We start from the raw sequence: 18,298 nt of genomic DNA, 5'->3' as shown, positions 1-18,298 counted from the left end.
CATCATCAGAATTAAAGGACAGAGTCTATGAAATCATAGAGGTGTTTGAAGTCAGGAGTAGAAAATGATTGGGGGGGGGGGGAAAGCTCCTTAGTTTCTTGGATAATAGGTGCTGACTTTGCGTAGATCAGGTATGATGCCCTCCAGATGTTGTTGGACTACAGCTCCCATCATCCCTGACAATTGGCCACACTGGCTGAGGCTGATGGGACTTGCAGCCCAACATCTGGATGGGACTATGTTGGCTGTTACTGGCCTTCTTGCAGTTGTGTCCAGCACTTCCTATATTATTATTATTTTTAGGCTTGAAATGCAAACCAGAGGCTGCACATTTGTGCTAATGCTAGATGTTCCTGCATTGAGGGACAGCTTCCTCATTACACACCACAGCATCTGATGGTTTACTACTTTTGTCTTGACAGGCCTGACAATTGCCAAACGTATCCAGATTTCGGATTTACCTCAGTTAGTGGCTGCTTTCCACAGCTTGGTTGGCCTGGCTGCTGTCCTCACCTGCATTGCTGAGTACATGATTGAGTATCCTCACTTTGATACTGATGCAGCTGCAAACCTCACCAAGATTGTGGCTTACCTTGGCACATATATTGGAGGTGTAACCTTCAGCGGCTCTCTCGTCGCTTATGGGAAGCTCCAAGGTAAATTTGCTTCTCTTCCTTTCCCTCCCCTTCCTGTCCCTTGGCACATCCTATCCATCTTTGTACACATGATTGCATACTCTTTGGTATGCATGTGTGCATACCATTCCCCTTTGGTTTGGTTTTGGCTCAGGTGGTAAGCCTGTGTCCTGTATCCATATCAGACCGCAGGTGTAGACTCAAGTTGATCGAATGCATTTTAACATATAAGAGATTCACTTGCAGATAGAAAGCTAGCATGTACGGCTGTGATAGAGCCATTCTTCCTGACATCTAGGGCAGGGATGGGGAACCTGCAACCTTCCAGATATTGTTGGACAATAACTCGCATCATTTCTGACCATTGTTCGTGCTTTCTGGAACAGATAGGAGTTGGCACCTGGCAACATCTTGGGGGGGGCACAGGTTCCCCAACCCTGTTGTAGAGATTTACCAGCTGCTGAATCAGGGCCTGGTTGTTGCCAGTCCAGCAATTCTTGGTTGACCCACACAGCAGCTTCTGATTCTTTGCTTCAGGTGCCTGAGGCGCCTTTCTCATGGGAGCCTGGAATAATAAACTGCTGGGACATAACATCTGAAGTGGAAAGCCTTCTTTATACACAGAGCCTCCCGACACAATACATTTTCTTGGTGATCTGGGTTTTAAGTTTTGCAGAGAGCTTGTGTGTTTAGGAGATGCACCCTGCTTTAGACATTATGCCCCAACATTGCAATGGAGGAGGTGAGAGCAGCCTTAGATTTGGGGGGATGGGTCTAAAAATTGGCACATTCTTGGCCCCTTCATGCAATTAACATGAGGGTTATCTGCGGTGTATCTTGTTTTCTGGGAGATGTACAGTGGGCTGTGGCTATTACTTCATGTCCCGCCTATGAACATTCCATGACACATAGCTGTCCATACTTGGAAGCAGAATGCCGTACTAGATGGACCATAGGTCTGATCAATCAAAGCAATTCTTTTGCTCATTGTTTGAAGTATATAATTGGAAGATGTTATGGACCAGGTGTGGAGAACCATTGGGCCTCCAGGTGTTGCTGAACTGCAACTCCCATCACTCCTGGCCATTGGCCATGCTTGCTGGGGCTGATGGGAGGTGTAGTTCAGCAATGTTACCCACACCTGTTTCAGGTCTAGTGTTTTATCGCTTCTGGAATCTATACCAGCTTCCTGTTGATGTTGGCCGTGGAAGATGGGGTTGATATTGGGCCAACAGTTGTGTAGAGCAGATGGAAATAGAAAAGGAACTTGATATTGGGTCTGTGGGCTTCTGCCTCCTCCTAAAGCTGGTGATTTTCTAAAGCTGCCAATTCTAGGAATTGAAAGATCTTCCTTCCTTCCTTATTTACTTACTGCAGGTATCCTGAATTCTGCCCCCCTCCTCTTACCAGGCCGGCACTTACTGAATGCCGGCTTACTCACTGCAAGTGTGGGAGGGATGATTCCCTACATGATCGATCCTAGTTACACAACTGGACTGACCTGTTTAGGGTCAGTGTCTGCTCTATCTGCTGTTATGGTAAGCATGGGATTTGAAGGGGGTGATTTGGAATGCCGTGCTAGTGAAAATGCCAAACTGTAAACTCTGATGCAGAAAAATCACATTTGTTACTAGGCATGCTGAACTCCTACAAAGCTGAAGTAAGGTACAGTGGTACCCCACAAGACGAATGCCTCGCAAGACGGAAAAACCCGCTAGACGAAAGGGTTTTCCGTTTTGGAGGCGCTTCGCAAAACGAATTTCCCTATGGGCTTCCTTCGCAAGACGAAAGCCCATAGGGAAATCTCCGGGACAGCGGGGAAGCGCAGCGCGTCTTCCCCACTGTCCTCGGACCTCCTCCGAAGGCTGGCGGCGGGGTGGAGAGACCTCCTCCCGCCACCAGCCTTCGTTTCTCCGCTATCCCGGACGGTTTTTGAAGGCCGGCGCGGGGGGGGGGGGAGCAAAGACTTTTGCCTCCCGCCGGCCTTCAGAAGAGGTCCAGGACCTCTTCTGAAGGCCGGCGGGGGGCGAAAGTCTTTGCTCCCCCCTGCCTGCCTTCCCGGGGACTTTTAAATCACCCCGGGACAGCGGAGAAGTCCTCCGCTGTACCGGGGCGATTTTAAAATGCTGGCGGGCGGCAGCGGAGGCTTCGCTCCCGCCCGCCAGCATTTTAAGATCGCCCCGACAGCGGAGAAGTCCTCCGCTGTACCGGGGAGATTTTAAAATGCTGGCGGGCGGCAGCGGAGGCTTTGCTCCCGCCCGCCAGCATTTTAAGATCACTCCGGACAGTGGAGAAGTCCTCCGCTGTCCAGGGTTTTTAAAAATGCTGGCGGGCGGCAGCGGAGGCTTTGCTCCCGCCCGCCAGCATTTTAAGATCACTCCGGACAGTGGAGAAGTCCTCCGCTGTCCGGGGTTTTTAAAAATGCTGGCGGGCGGCAGCGGAGGCTTTGCTCCCGCCCGCCAGCATTTTAAGATCGCTCCGGACAGCGGAGAAGTCCTCCGCTGTCCGGGGTGTTTAAAAATGCTGGAGGGCGGCAGCGTAGGCTTCGCTCCCGCCGCCAGCATTTTAAGATCACCCCGACAGCGGAGAAGTCCTCCGCTGTCCCGGGTTTTTTTAAAATGCTGGGAGTGGGAAGAAATGCCCTTGTTCCCCCCCCCCCCAGCCTTCAGAAGAGGTCGGGGGACAGACTGTCCCCGGACTTGGTCTGAAGTCGGTTTCCATAGGAACGCATTAATTGATTTTCAATGCATTCCTATGGGAAACCGTGCTTCGCAAGACGAAAAACTCGCAAGAAGAAAAAACTTGCGGAACGAATTAATTTCGTCTTGCGAGGCACACTACTGTAGTGGTTATAAGCCAGCTAGTTGTATGGCTATGGAGAACCCTAAAGTTTCCAGACAGAGCAATGCAAATAAATCAGTGTGGTATCTTTTTATTCCACAGTTTAGCCACCTGTGCTCCTTGACCTAATTTGATGTGAAGGTGGGAGAAATGAAATAGGGAAGGGAGGGAGTGGACCCACTCTGTTTGGGCTTTGACCCCACCCACTATGATGTGCGACTCCCAGGAGATTACCTCTGAGGGAATGCAGACCTTGACACACACACACACACACACACACACACACACACACGGCTGTCCACTTATTCCTTTGTTTTCTTTGGAACAACATTTGTTGGCTTAAAGCATGGGTAGGCAAACTAAGGCCGGGGGGCCGGATCCGGCCCAGTCGCCTTCTAAATCCGGCCCACGGATGGTCTGGGAATTATTTCACATGACTAGCAAAGTGAAGTTAATGGACAGTCAGCAAATAATAAGTAGAATTGCATAACAGTCACAAAAACAATGGTTTGATCTTGGCATGGTATTTCAGTCGCCTTGGTAAGTAATTTAGATACACTTGAAAAGGAAAGGGCTATGGAGATCATAGGGACGCGGGTGGCGCTGTGGGTAAAAGCCTCAGCACCTAGGGCTTGCCGATTGAAAGGTCGGCGGTTCGAATCCCCGCGGCGGGGTGCGCTCCTGTCGTTCGGTCCCAGCGCCTGCCAACCTAGCAGTTCGAAAGCACCCCTGGGTGCAAGTAGATAAATAGGGACCGCTTACAAGCGGGAAGGTAAACGCCGTTTCCGTGTGCAGCTCTGGCTCGCCAGAGCAGCGATGTCACGCTGGCCACGTGACCCGGAAGTGTCTCTGGACAGCGCTGGCCCCCGGTCTCTTGAGTGAGATGGGCGCACAACCCTAGAGTCTGGCAAGACTGGCCCGTACAGGCAGGGGTACCTTTATGGAGATCATTCAGAATGGCTTTGAGCAGAATTGATACGCCAGTCTGCTTTTCATTTATTGGTTTCATTTCCATTCCACAGGGCGTCACTTTAACAGCAGCCATAGGCGGGGCTGACATGCCCGTCGTCATTACTGTACTGAACAGCTATTCTGGCTGGGCACTCTGTGCTGAAGGATTCCTGCTCAACAACAACTTGCTAACAATTGTGGGCGCGCTTATTGGCTCTTCTGGTGCCATCCTGTCTTATATCATGTGTGTGGTAAGGAAAACGTAGACATGTGCTTTCTCCCGTCAACATGCTGAGAAGACTGAATCATTCTTTGTGTGTGTGTGTGTGTGTGTGTGTGTGTGTGTGTGTGTGTATGTGTGTTGGGGGGGAGTTTTGTGTTGTAAGTTCACTCTTTGTGTTTTCATATTGTACATTCATGCCATCTTCCACCCACCCTGGTTTCTCCCCATGGCTCTTTTGTAGTTGTTTGCCCAATTCAGAGTACTGATTCTGTCTTTTAAACCCTTAAAGCACATTGAACTGGGCTCTGAAATCAGGACTCATGAACGTGGTATTTATACTGATGTAGTATACCATGCATTTGAAGCTGTTCCTTAGTTGCTAGGTATGCAGCCAGCATGATTTCTCTTTATTTATTTTTGCTTGGCTACCTTTTCGTTACTTAAAATGTTACACATCGATGGCATTATATATGTACTGTTCACAGAAACTCCAAACATAATTCTGTTTCGCTTAGGGAGAGAACTAAAATGACTCTGCTTGCAACCTGCAGGTTTTTTTATTTTATTTTAAGTAACATTAAGTGTATAACTTGGATGGCCACTGCGTGGCAGCAAATCTGCACGAATGAATCACTAATGCATCTGGAACTTCTTGTAGACATTAAATTGTACTGGTGGCTTATACTGTACAGCAAGACTGTTAGCTCTTTCTCACCCCCCTCCTGTTTTTTTAAAAAAATTAATAGGAGGTTAGCATTGTTTCCAGTTCATCTCCAACTTTTTCATCTTTCCTAGTCCATGATGTTATTTGTCTCCTTCATCTTCCAAGGACCTGAACTTTGTTACCGTCTGTTGCCTTTAGGAAAGACTTATGTCTGATATTGCATAATGGTGTCACCTTGAGGCTTGGACAACTCTCGGAAATAAAAACTTGGAGAAAGCCGAAAGCCACAGAGGGAGAACTTAAAATAATAATAATAATAATAATAATAATAATAATAATAATAATAATAATAATTGCTGAAGTTTTTCTTCACAAAACTATATTTGTTGCATTTGATTTTTAAAAGACAACTTGTTTAAAGCATTCAGGGTTTTTGTTTTCGCCTCCCGTAGGCCATGAATCGCTCTCTTGCTAACGTGATCCTTGGTGGATATGGGACTACTTCGACAGCTGGTGGGAAACCCATGGAAATAACTGGCACGCATACAGAAGTGAATGTGGACAGCGCCGTTGACATGATAAAGGAAGCCAACAACATCATCATCACTCCTGGTAAAACTGAAGCTGCTGCTCGTGACTACTGCTTTTGTAGCCTGTGCCATGAGAACCAGATTCTGTGTGATGAACAGTATCCGTAAATTAAGAACATTTGCTCTGCTACGGTAATACAAATTGTGGAAGACAATGGCCAAGCCAATACTGTTACCAACCTAACTTCATATCACACCTGGTGCCTAGTGCCTTATTAAAATGAAATAACAATAACAATAATAAATACAATTTATTATTTATACCCTGCCTATCTGGCTGGGTTTCCCCAGCCACTTTGGGCAGCTTCCAACAGATTATTAAAAACATGATAAAATACCAATCCTTTAAAACTTCCCTAAACAGGGCTGCCTTCAGATGTCTTCTAAAAGTCAGATAGTTGCATTTCCATGAATAAATAATGTGTTTGGCTTCTCTCCCTATCATTCCTTGTATTACTTGCCAGATTCGGGCAATACCCACACCATACATTTCAAGCACATGGCTTCCCTCAAAGAACCCAGGGAACTGTAGTTTGTCAAAAGTGATGGGAATCCTAGCTTGGGTGGGGGGTGTCATAAATTATACTTCCCAATTAGCAGGAGTATCCATTGTTATTGGGGCCGATCATTTCATTATCGCCTGTACTAAAACAAAAACCCTAACCATCACATAATAGAAGTTTCTCTAGTTGAAGATTGAATACATGGGAAAGTAAAGACAACCAGCATGGTTAATTTAGTTTGTGTGTTTCTCTCCCTGTCCATCAGTTAACCCGGGAAACATGTGAGGCATTGGTAAAGCACTTCACAGCATCTGGGCTTTTCTTCTTCTCCACAGGTTATGGTCTTTGTGCAGCAAAGGCTCAATATCCAATTGCTGACTTAGTGAAAATGCTGAAGGAACAAGGCAAGCATGTTAGGTGAGTATTTTTTGGCTGGGAAGGGAAATAATGCACAGAGGATAGGTGGTTTTATTGTTTTGAAAACCACAAAGAGGTATTGATGATTAAGCAGCCTCATTGAGACGATTGTATTTCCAGCTGAAGAACCCTTGCCGTTCTGCATGCAGTTCCTTCACTTCTTCCTCACAGAAGCCAGGAAACGAGGCAATATTCAGCTAACCATTGTTTCCTGTTAATATTGGAACCAGGGAACTGTGGTCAGTGGCTTCCTGAAAAGTGAAGGCATAAAGCCGAATTTACACCATGGTTTCATACTCTACCCTGTTTGGGAGCTGTTCATAGTTTGTTGAGGACTCCCTGGCTTGTTTCCCATTCAGGCAGGGTAGCATCAAAGCAGCTGCACTTGGGGCCATGAGACTTGTTCATATTTTGGCTTATTAAGCCAAGATGTAGCCATCCAAATGTAGCTACTGTGTTAGGGGAACATCTCTCTCCTTCAGTATCTTATCTATACATAACACACACACACACAAGCTTTTTTAGTGGTAGCATCTGCTTTGAGGTTTTGTTTTGTTGTTTACAAGCAAGTGGCATGGAAATTTTATGAAATAAATATATCCTAGAACCCACTCTTTCGAAGTAAGTCAAGAGTTTAAAGAAAATCAGTTAAGGCTATTCTCTTCTACCCAATGTTTGTTTGTTTATAATATGAACATGTGCATCCTATGTTGTAAATTGGGATTTTAAGCCCAATTTGAGGTGCTGGTATTCACCTGTAGAACCAGCTCATTGTTTCCTGGGGGTACTCAGGGGATACGCAGTACCGACTGCTCCCCAAGCACTGGTTAAAAGTGTGGCACTTAACTGTAACAACTTCATGGTGAGTACCGGCACATTTTTTCTAGAAGCAAAGCACTGTGTAGAACCAGAAACAACTTGGGACCAATTTATCTAACTTCACCATTCAGCCTTGCAGCTCCTTGTATGCCTGCCCCCAAGTGAGATAAAATATATAGGCAGATGTGAGAGGAACTTTCTGGTGGTAGCTCCACAACTATGGAACTTTCTCTAGGGTAGGATGCAAATTTCTCCTTCTCTGCTGGCCTTTCTCATCTATGCTAGATGGTTTTCTCACAAATGATTATGTGGCCCTAGGGAGTTTTAAATTGGCGTATTTGAAGTCTAAGGCTTAGCTGGCTTGATCTTGGTTTGATTAGGTCTTTTATTAATAAAGTTGGTTCTGTGGTTCTTAATTTCTGGAACAACACGATGGTTTATGCAATCCTCTGCTTGTTTGTGGTGTGTGTATTAATAGCGCATGGAAGCTGCCTTCCATAGATAATCATTCAGAATGGGGGGGCATTATGGCATTATTGTTGACCACTTTTTCATTTGGGTGAACGTGGGTTGATGCTTAAAATGCCAGAACTGCTTGTGCTGCCCATTGAATTCCTTTGAAACAGGGAGCTGCTGTTGGATCATCCAACAATTAATACAAAATGGGTTTTGCCACTTCCAGAGAAGTGTAAATGTTGCCATCATTTAGGGATAATTCTGACATTTCATTGATCATGTAGGGAATCATTCCTCCCACACTTGCAGTGAGTAAGCCAGCATTCAGAAAGTGCCGGCCTGGTAAGAGGAGGGGGGCAGAATTCAGGACACCTGCAGTAAGTAAATAAGGAAGAAAGGAAGATCTAGAATTGGCAGCTTTAGAAAATCAGCAGCTTTAGGAGGAGGCAGAAGCCCACAGACCCAATATCAAGTTCCTTTTCTATTTCCAGGTGTAGCATGACCATGCTTGCTACTGTGTTCTAAGCCACAATTGCTTCTTTATAACACCAGGAGTGTGGCCCACCAACTTTTAACAAAACAGAGTGCTTGCTATTCTCTCTCTCTCCTCCACCCATCTTTTCTTTCCCTTTGGCTCCTGTGTGAGCTAGTGTTTCAGTCCCCCCCCCCCCAATTTCCTTTCTTTTTTGAAACTCAGTGACACAAAGCACTAAAGACTTTCCTTTCTGCGTCAGCTCTGCACAGAATAAATGTGAATGGAGTAGATGCTAGAGCCCATTTTGGCAAGCGTTTGCCACAGCAGTTACCTGAAGGGATTTATATGAAAGAAGTCTGAATTTACTGTTTGCGGCATGTTGGGTCTTTCATCACGTTCTGGTGCACCCATGGCGTTCATTGAGTGCAGCTGCTTGCCCCGCGCTTCCTGCCAGCCCCACAGAGCCTCAGGACAGCGCCGCGCCCCAGATGCGGTGGCATTGCCTGCACATCTGTGACAAATAAATGCCAGCACAGTCATGCGATGGTCATCAATGTATAATACCTGTGCTGCGCCAAGAAAAAAATTGCATCTGTCATCCCGATGGCACGCCTGATGTCTGTGATTCAGAGACGCTGTGATTTTGCGCATAGCCATAACATGTTCCAGAAGAGAAAGAAAAAACCCTCAGAGATTGTGTAACATGTAATGTTAATACTGAGACTTGCGACTCAGAAGCGTAGGAGAGATTTTGGGAGGGAAACAGCATTTCCTAACATCACCATTTGACATAAGGTTTTCCTTTGCAGCCGGGTTGCATCTTTAACGTATTACTAAAACCAGGCAAAAAAAAATATGTGCCTGTAACATAAGTTCCTGCTGTTTTCTCCCTGTCTGTATCTTACTGCGTAATACAGTAAGTATCTTGGTGATGGATGTGCTAAGTTTCTCAAGGAAGCGTTTCCAAAGACATTTTCCCCCTGCCTTGGGTTGATTTTTGCCGGAAGCCTAATGGCTAAATAACTTGCAGGGAAAAACAGGAGCAGGCTCTTTCGATAAGCACTGGGTTCAAAGTGAGGTGGTAGCAAACCTCTGCCTGTGCTGTTCTTTTATTTTGAGATGGTTGTTGCACTAGATGCTGGTATTAATTGAACGATGAAAGCAGAGCAGCAAGCAGCGGTCATCCACCAAGGTTGTGATCTTAAGAGCACAGTTGCTTGCAACCAAGTCCCATTGAAGTCACGGAAGTTTTTAACAAAGCAAAAGTGGAATTGGAATTGAAGTATCAGAAAATTACCCTCTAGCTGGGGAGGCATCATTTCCAGCCTCGCTTTCCTGAAAGGGAAGCAAATGGTATGTGACAAATAGAGAGCAGGTACACTGACTCCCAGAATCATCAGTCAAGGCAGCAGCAAGCAAACACCCACTACTGCCATCGCCACTCATGGGCTAGGGACAAGAATCACACTGAACAAGGATGGGAAGGGGGTCATAGGATGTCTCCAACAACAGAAAAGGGGGTTTTCAGGTCTATTTGTGAATTCTTAGAGGTGAACTGTTGAAGGCATTATACTGTGAATCCCAAGTAGGGAGAGCACTGTTGTGGTCATGTCCCATTTGCAGGCTTCACACAGGAATCTGCTTGGCCACAGTGAGAACATGATGCTGGACTAGATGAGCTTTTGACCCCATTCAGCAGGACTCTTCTGATCTATTATGGCTACTGGGGCAAACAAGTTGCCCAGCTAGATTGGCTTTTTGACCTGATTCAACAGGGCAGCTCTGGCATTTTTACAAAGGAAAGTGTGCTCTGCATCTGCTCCAAGTTGTTCATTCCCAGGGCCTATGTCGTTCTTCAAAACCAGATTCTGGATCTGATCTCAGGCTCTTATTGAGCCCTTGGTAGGGAGCAGTATTTCATGCAATTCCCGGTTCTATAAGGCAGGTCACTGTTTCCATTTTTGCAGACTGGGAATTCTGGTGTGAGCAACACCATCATTCATCCGTTCCACTGCATGCATGGGAGTTGGGATTTGAATCCAAGTCTTTATGGAACCATGCTGAATTTGTTGGCTCTGCACCATTAATATATTAGGGCCCTGAAGGCTCCTTTTTTTAGTTTACAGTACCCTTTAGGATTCTTTTAAATAGTCTGTGTAAACTATTTTCACTCAATTTAATGTTCTCCACAATATGTTATATGTCTTGTTTGAAACACTGAAACGTTTCACTAATTCAGCCTACTAAATGCCACTTCTAGAATTTAGAATTCATGTAACGTTGAGAACAGGTGAACAAGTATTATCACAAACAGTATCCACCCCCCACGCGAGTACTTAAACTGCAGAATGTAAATATGCCCCACTGAAGGCATAAGATAAACACCACAAACCTTGTAAGTCAAAGGTTTAGTGTCTCGCAGCTCCAGAACACAGCTTAATTAACAACTGTTTGTACCACTCCACCATAGCCAAGCCCTGTACCCTAAAATACACATGACTATTTGGACATTGGGATGCAGTTCTACTCCAGAGATATCAGAAGCATCCGGAAAGAGCTGTAAATCCTTTCACAGTTCTCCTTCTCCTGTGTCCGCACGTTGCATACAAGGAGTTGCAAAACTCTGTTGTTCAGTTAGTTATTTATAGGAAACTTCTCCCTGACTTTTCTGCTATACACAGCACCCAAGGTGGCTTGGCAGTTAGGTCTAACAGCTGTGATAAGGACTGTGCTTTGTTTTTTAATTTATTATTGCACTGGGAATCCTGCCTTTCCTCCAGAGAATTCATGGTAGGCTACACACTGTGCCCTGGTGGTCCTTCTGCTCAGGACGTGCCTGGACCACAGACTGGTCTTGCTTAACTTCTGGAAAGTTGCTGCACCATGCAGCCTCCGGACATGCCCTGCTTCCATCTTGGCCCATAAGTAGATGCACTAAAGATCTCTACTCACAAGTTCCATTCCAGCATTCCTCACACTCCCCAAACTGTGTTTTTGCTGCGTTAGCAGCACTGAAGTGTATCAACTGTTAGGGGAGGGGTAGTACCTCTGGCGCAGAACATGATGTGCTCCTTCTTGGGGTAGTTTGTGCTTTCAGTGCATAGTATGGATGTGGCCAAAGACTCTGGCTCTATCCTCACAAGGACAACTTCCTCAAAAAGTGGGGCCATTTCCAGCCTTTCTCTAAAATGTGCTTAAACTTAACCACAGTTCAAACTCTGACTTTGCTTAGCTTATCAGTGGATGGGGCTCCAGTGCTGGCTACGAATTTGGCAGATGCACAGGACGTTCTTTAGGGGTGTTATTTATTTATTTATTTATTTAGTTGGTTTAGTTAGTTATTTAGTTATTTTTACAACTCAGCAGTGGAGAAGCCCCACTGGTGTGCGCGAGGCTGCCCAACTGGAATGCAGCCAGAGGTCCTTATTGTAAAAAGCTGGAAATAATAGGCTTTCACTGCACTGACACAATGGAAGTTCATGCGTCCAACCCGTCACAGAATTTGTCTGCTGTAATTTAATTAATAATCCTATGTGCAAATAGCGATCCTTGCAGCTTCTGCCAAAATTTCTGAGACATAAGTGATCCTAGTAAGCTACATCTGCTCGATGCCTATCTCTGCTTGCTCAATAGCATTTCTGAGCACTGCTAAGAGTTATAAATTTGCTGTGTAACATGCTCTGCTAGCCACTCTGCCTCTGATTATCCCGGTGCGTGCAATCTCTCTCTGTTCCCAGTATCCACTTGGTTGGCAGTTTTCCTAGAAACACACTCTCTGTTTTTGTCAGAAATATGATATGAATGAGAGAACATACGAACATCCTTAGGAGTGTTGCGCTTGCTTGGAATACATGTGAATCAGAGTTTAGAGAGGATAGACCCCAGAGACAGGAACCTGTAAAGGGAAATGAGAGATTAAAAGTTTTGTAACCTGTAATGTGTTCAACCCAGGCTTCTCTGCTTGCGGTGAGGCATAAGGGGTGTTTCTACCTTGCATTCAATTAGTGTGCCATCTGTACAAAAATAGTTGAGCTCTGCACCCACAGTTTTCCACATGCAATTTCAGGGGTGTTGTATATTCATTCAGCTATTCACACGTAATGCTCAAAGCGCGTTCACTCTGTGTACACAATGGCTGAGCTGTTTAAATCAACAAGCACATGCTGTTTTGCACAAACACTGAGAATAATATAATATATTGCGGCAGCTAGACTGGTGACTGGGAGCGGCCGTCGAGACCACATAACACCGGTCCTGAAAGACCTACATTGGCTCCCAGTAAGTTTCCGAGCACAATTCAAAGTGTTGGTGCTGACCTTTAAAGCCCTAAACGGCCTCGGTCCTGTACACCTGAAGGAGCGTCTCCACCCCCATCGTTCTGCCCGGACGCTGAGGTCCAGCGCCAAGTGCCTTCTGGTGGTTCCCTTGCTGCGAGAAGCAAAGCTACAGGGAACCAGGCAGAGGGCCTTCTCGGTCGTGGCGCCTGCCCTGTGGAACGCCCTCCCACCAGATGTCAAAGATAAAAACAACTACCAGACTTTTAGAAGACATCTGAAGGCAGCCCTGTTTAGGGAAGCTTTTAATGTTTAATAGACTATTGTATTTTAATATTCTGTTGAAAGCTGCCCAGATGGGTGGGGTATAAATAAATATTATTATTATTATTTTATTTTAGGGTTGGAAGGGACCTCAAGGGTCATTCAGTCCAACCCCCTGCAATGCAGCAACCACAGCTAAAGCAACCCTGACAGATGGTCACCCAACCTCTGCTTAAAAACCTCCAATGAAGGAGAGTCCACTATCTCCCTGGGGAGTCTGTTCCACGGTCAAACAGCTCTTACTGTCAGAAAGTTCTTCCTAATGTTGAGTCGGAATCTCCTTTCTTGTAATTTGAATCTGTTGGTTTGGGTTCTACCCCTTGGAGCAATACAACAATGCAAATTGGTTTCCACTTCTGGTTCTGAACCAAGGAAGACATTGCCAACAAGACCTCAAATTTAAATTCTTACTGTTCATAACACGCCAGACGAGAGAAAGACAAAATAGGATGTACGTTAGGGATGATTAGGAAAGTGACAGAAAATGTAACTCCAAATAATATAAGGGTGCAACCACACTTGGAATAATAGGTAGAGTTCTGGTCACTCAAAAATGGAAGTCAGCCCTGAGTGCTCACTGGAAGGACAGATCCTGAAGCTGAGGCTCCAATATTTTGGCCACCTCATGAGAAGAGAAGACTCCCTGGAAAAGACCCTGATGTTGGGAAAGATGGAGGGCACAAGGAGAAGGGGACGACAGAGGACGAGAAGGTTGGACAGTGTTCTCAAAGCTACTAACATGAGTTTGACCAAACTACAGGAGGCAGTGGAAGACAGGAGTGCCTGGCGTGCTCTGGTCCATGGGGTCACAAAGAGTTGGACACGACTAAACAACTAAGCAACAACAAACAACAATTGTTCCTCCCAAACCTTGAGGGAGGGAGAAGAGAGATGAGTAAGAACATGCAACCAAAAGATGCATTGTAATGAAAACTGCTGAGATATACCATATTTTTCGCTCTATAAGATGCACCAGACCACAAGACGCACCTAGTTTTTGGAGGAGGAAAACAAGAAAAAAAATATTCTGAATCTCAGAAGCCAGAACAGCAAGACGGATCGCTGCGCAGTGAAAGCAGCAATCCCTCTTGCTGTTCTGGCTTCTGGGATAGCTGCACAGCCTGCATTCGCTCCATAAGACGCACACACATTTCCCCTTACTTTTTAGGAGGGAAAAAGTGAGTCTTATAGAGCAAAAAATACGGTAACTTATATTGGAAACACAGGGGAACTGCATCCTTTGCCTGAATTCGAACACAGACATCCACATTGGAGTTCTTCTAAAAATTATTGTGCTTCAGCAGGGATTTTTTTTGAAAGAGGAGAACTGTTTCACATGGCTTGAATTACTTAGTGGCTGACTGGCTGAACCTTTAAGCTTCTTAATATTTTGTCCTATTTGTTTTGCTGTTGTATATCTGATTCTACATCTGGTCTTTGCTAGAAGGACTGCAGTTACTTTCCCTCTAAAGTATCCTTGAGGCTGTGTGCAGTTTGCAAACATGCTTTGTGAGGAAAAAGCCTACTGTTTCTATCAGCCTTCCTTACCCCTTTCGTCCCCCAAGTTTCTGGTTTTTAAAAATAGGGCTGGAAACTGATTGCTGCTTCCAAGTTAGTTTAAAATTGCAGAAACATTTCCATGAGATGCTCAGTTAAAGGGAAGTATATGTACATAGATGTATAAAAGGAAAAAAGTATGCTACAAATCTAGAAGCAGCACGAAGAAATGTACACTGTCCTGGAAGTACTATAGACATGTGAATACATACTTCCTGTATTGATAATTTTAGGGCTGAATGAGACATGTCACAGGACATCTGAGAACAAGGTCTACTTTGATTTTTCTTTAGCTCAAGGCAAGGAAGCACTGCAGGTACTGGTTTTTAGTTGCAAAACAGCATAGGGCAAAGAAACGTCTCATTTAGTGTTTCCCTGTAGTTGCTTGTGATTTCTCTCTATTTTTTATCCCTTGAAGAGATCCTGTTCATGAATCTCCTATATAACATGCCTTGTTTAGTCCTTAGATGCTCAAGTGACTTGGGTGATGAGCAATCGTAACACGGCAAGTAAACTAGCTTTGGTTAGTGCTAACACCAGTAGCACCTTAACGCTGCAGAATGATTCTTTCTAGAAATGTGAAACAGGGCAGTGGGAGATACATGAGCCTTCAATAGCCGTCTGTCAGATAATATATGCTTACACCAGGCCTTCCATATCACCACCATCTTTTCCAGGACCACCACCAAAACTTGTGCTTAAACACAACTCACCCAGTTCTCTGAACAACCAAAATCAAATATTGGAAGCAGGTTGTCACAGATAATTAGGTGATCTGGGCATGGGAAGAGTTCTCCTTAAAGAAAAAAGAAAATCTTGATTACACCTATGCTTCTGTGGCCTAATTTGACTGTACTCACACAAGATTGGTGTCCTTTGTTTTGTTTTCAACATTTCTGTAGAAAGCTTGATGAAAATATTTGGCCGCTGTGCTAAAATGGTGGAGAAATGTTCATATTAAGGATTAGGTATGATAATGAAGGGGACGCGGGTGGCGTTGTGGGTAAAACCTCAGCGCCTAGGACTTGCCGATCGTATGGTCGGCGGTTCGAATCCCCGCGGCGGGGTGCGCTCCCGCTGCTCGGTCCCAGCGCCTGCCAACCTAGCAGTTCGAAAGCACCCCCGGGTGCAAGTAGATAAATAGGGACCGCTTACTAGCGGCAAGGTAAACGGTGTTTCCATGTGCGGTGCTGGTGCTGGCTCGCCAGATGCAGCTTCGTCACGCTGGCCACGTGACCCGGAAGTGTCTGCGGACATCGCTGGCACCCGGCCTCTAGAGTGAGATGAGCGCACAACCCTAGAGTCGGACACGACTGGCATGTACGGGCAGGGGTACCTTTACCTTTACCTTTTATGATAATGAAACACTGAGCATCATAATTGCCATTGTATTAGTTTTATGTTGAACCCTGTTTTAGACAGAGCAAATCAAATCTAGTGTGTCTGCGTTGACAAATTTCCTATACAGTGCTAGAAATTATATAAGGTGGGGAGAAGCTTCTCTATACTTTCCTCACTCCTGCTCCAGAGCTCCTGCATGTTTTACAAATACAGGCTAGGGTGTTCTAGGAATACAAAGCAAAGCTTTTGAAAAACATGTTTTTAATTCCCAAGTGGAGTTAATTAAGCAGGTGGTCTTGCCCACCTCTTCTTGCCACAGGTTTAATCTCTTCAATAATTTCATGGCAACAATCACCCCCATTAACTTGATAAATTCAGCAGTTCAGTCCTTGTGTATTTGAGACTTGATCCAGAAGCAGCTAAATCTTCACTATTTGGGCCAGAATCTGGGCTCTAAAGAAAATCTCTATGTCATGTTGAATTGTTGTAGACAGAGGTTTTTCACACAAGGACTTTTTATCCTTGAGGTGTTTGTGAAAGGCTTTTCAAGTTCAGCTAAATTTTAAGCCTATCAGTGGCTCCCAGATCTTAGTTCTTTGGTAGAGTCCCAGGGCCAGCTTTGTGACATGGTTTGGATTTTTAATTTTTTTTTATTAAAAGGCAAAAATCCCCATCTTGCTTTGAACTGGTTTTATACATGAGGAATTTGGAGTGTTGAATTGGCTTGTGGCTTCTGTTATAAAGTATGCAAATAAAATTAAAAGACCTAGCATTCTAAACTCAAATCTAAACTCGTTCGGGCAACAGCTTCACATTGACACTGTTAGTAGTAACCTTTAAACCTTTAAAGTGATTAAAGCAATCACTCATTTATACAAAAGCATACAAGAATAATCATAGAATTGTAGAGTTGGAAGGGACTTTGAGGGTCAGCTAGCCCCACACCTTGCAATGCAGGAATCTCTAGCCCAACATGGGGTTTGAACCCACGACCCTGAGATGAAAAGTCTCATGCTTTATCCTGTTCCCCACAGTGGCCAGCCAAAGGCGTACGGGAAACCCATGGGCAGAATATGAGGGTAATGGTCAGTCCTTTCCTGCTGGTGCCTCCTAGCTACTGGCATTCAGTGGCACGCTGCCTGCCTCTGCTTCTGGAGCCATCATGAATAGCAGACATTTATAGCCTTATTCGGGGACGCGGGTGGTGCTGTGGGTTAAACCACGAAGCCTAGGACTTGCCGATCAGAAGGTCGGCGGTTCGAATCCCCGCGACGGGGTGAGCTCCTGTTGCTCGGTCCCTGCTCCTGCCAACCTAGCAGTTGGAAAGCACACCAGTGCAAGTAGATTAATAGGTACCGCTCTGGCAGGAAGGTAAACGGCGTTTCCGTGCGCTGCTCTGGTTCACCAGAAGCGGCTTAGTCATGCTGGCCACATGACCCGGAAGCTGTACGCCAGCTCCCTCGGCCAGTAAAGCGAGATGAGCACCGCAACCCCAGAGTCGGCCACGACTGGACCTAATGGTCAGGGGTCCCTTTACCTTTACCTTATAGCCTTATTCAACGAAATTCAATAAAATTGTCCAATCCCCTTAAATCTGTCCACATAATGCATGTTGGCCACCACAACATCTTGTTGCAAATTCATCATTTCAGCTTTGTACTGTGTGAAGAATTACTTCCTTTTGTCTTTCTCAAATCTTTCACCGTTCTGCTTCGTTGGAGGGACATCAGGTTCTAGTATTATACATATAAGAGAGGGGAGGAAAAAACCTTCACCCTATTTCTCTTTCCCATTTCATTCACAATTTCATATACTTCTATGTCTCCCTTACTCACCTTTCCCCCCCTAAACTAAATGAATGCTTTAATGCTTTGTCATTAGGAAACCATGCTAACCCCGTTTTTGTTGGTTTTTGCAAACCTTTCCCAGCTCTACAGTATCCTTTTTGAGTGACCAGACCTCTACCTATTATTCCAAGTGTGGTTGCACCGTTATATCATTTGGAGTTACATTTTCTGTCACTTTCCTAATCATCCCTAACACACAGGATAAGGCTATGGGCGTTTTCCAGTGCCAGAGAGAGCAGGCCTCTGAATACCAGGTTGGAAGAATGCTGATCTGCTTCCAGGACTGGGTGGGCTTTTGGTCTGACCCATCAGGGTTCCTGTGTTCTTAACTTACCCTCTCAGCCTTCGGTTTCCGTCTTTAACATGTTTAGGGAAGCTTTT

At 45.2% G+C, this 18,298-nt stretch overlaps 1 protein-coding gene across 2 annotated transcripts in view; it reads left to right on the top strand.

Annotated features, from left to right (window-relative positions):
* Positions 1-18,298, top strand: part of NNT (nicotinamide nucleotide transhydrogenase) — a 55,782-nt gene that overhangs the window by 32,454 nt on the left and 5,030 nt on the right. For both annotated transcript variants that reach the window (XM_028748232.2, XM_077936397.1), the window contains exons 15-19: positions 423-656; positions 2,013-2,173; positions 4,499-4,678; positions 5,767-5,926; positions 6,743-6,824. In XM_028748232.2, the coding sequence (XP_028604065.2) occupies positions 423-656; positions 2,013-2,173; positions 4,499-4,678; positions 5,767-5,926; positions 6,743-6,824 (817 nt within the window). The remainder of the gene's footprint in view (positions 1-422; positions 657-2,012; positions 2,174-4,498; positions 4,679-5,766; positions 5,927-6,742; positions 6,825-18,298) is intronic.

The sequence above is a fragment of the Podarcis muralis genome, chromosome 11, assembly GCF_964188315.1.
Source record: "Podarcis muralis chromosome 11, rPodMur119.hap1.1, whole genome shotgun sequence".
In the NCBI taxonomy this organism is placed as follows: domain Eukaryota; kingdom Metazoa; phylum Chordata; class Lepidosauria; order Squamata; family Lacertidae; genus Podarcis; species Podarcis muralis.
This window is presented reverse-complemented; position numbering and strand designations above follow the sequence as displayed.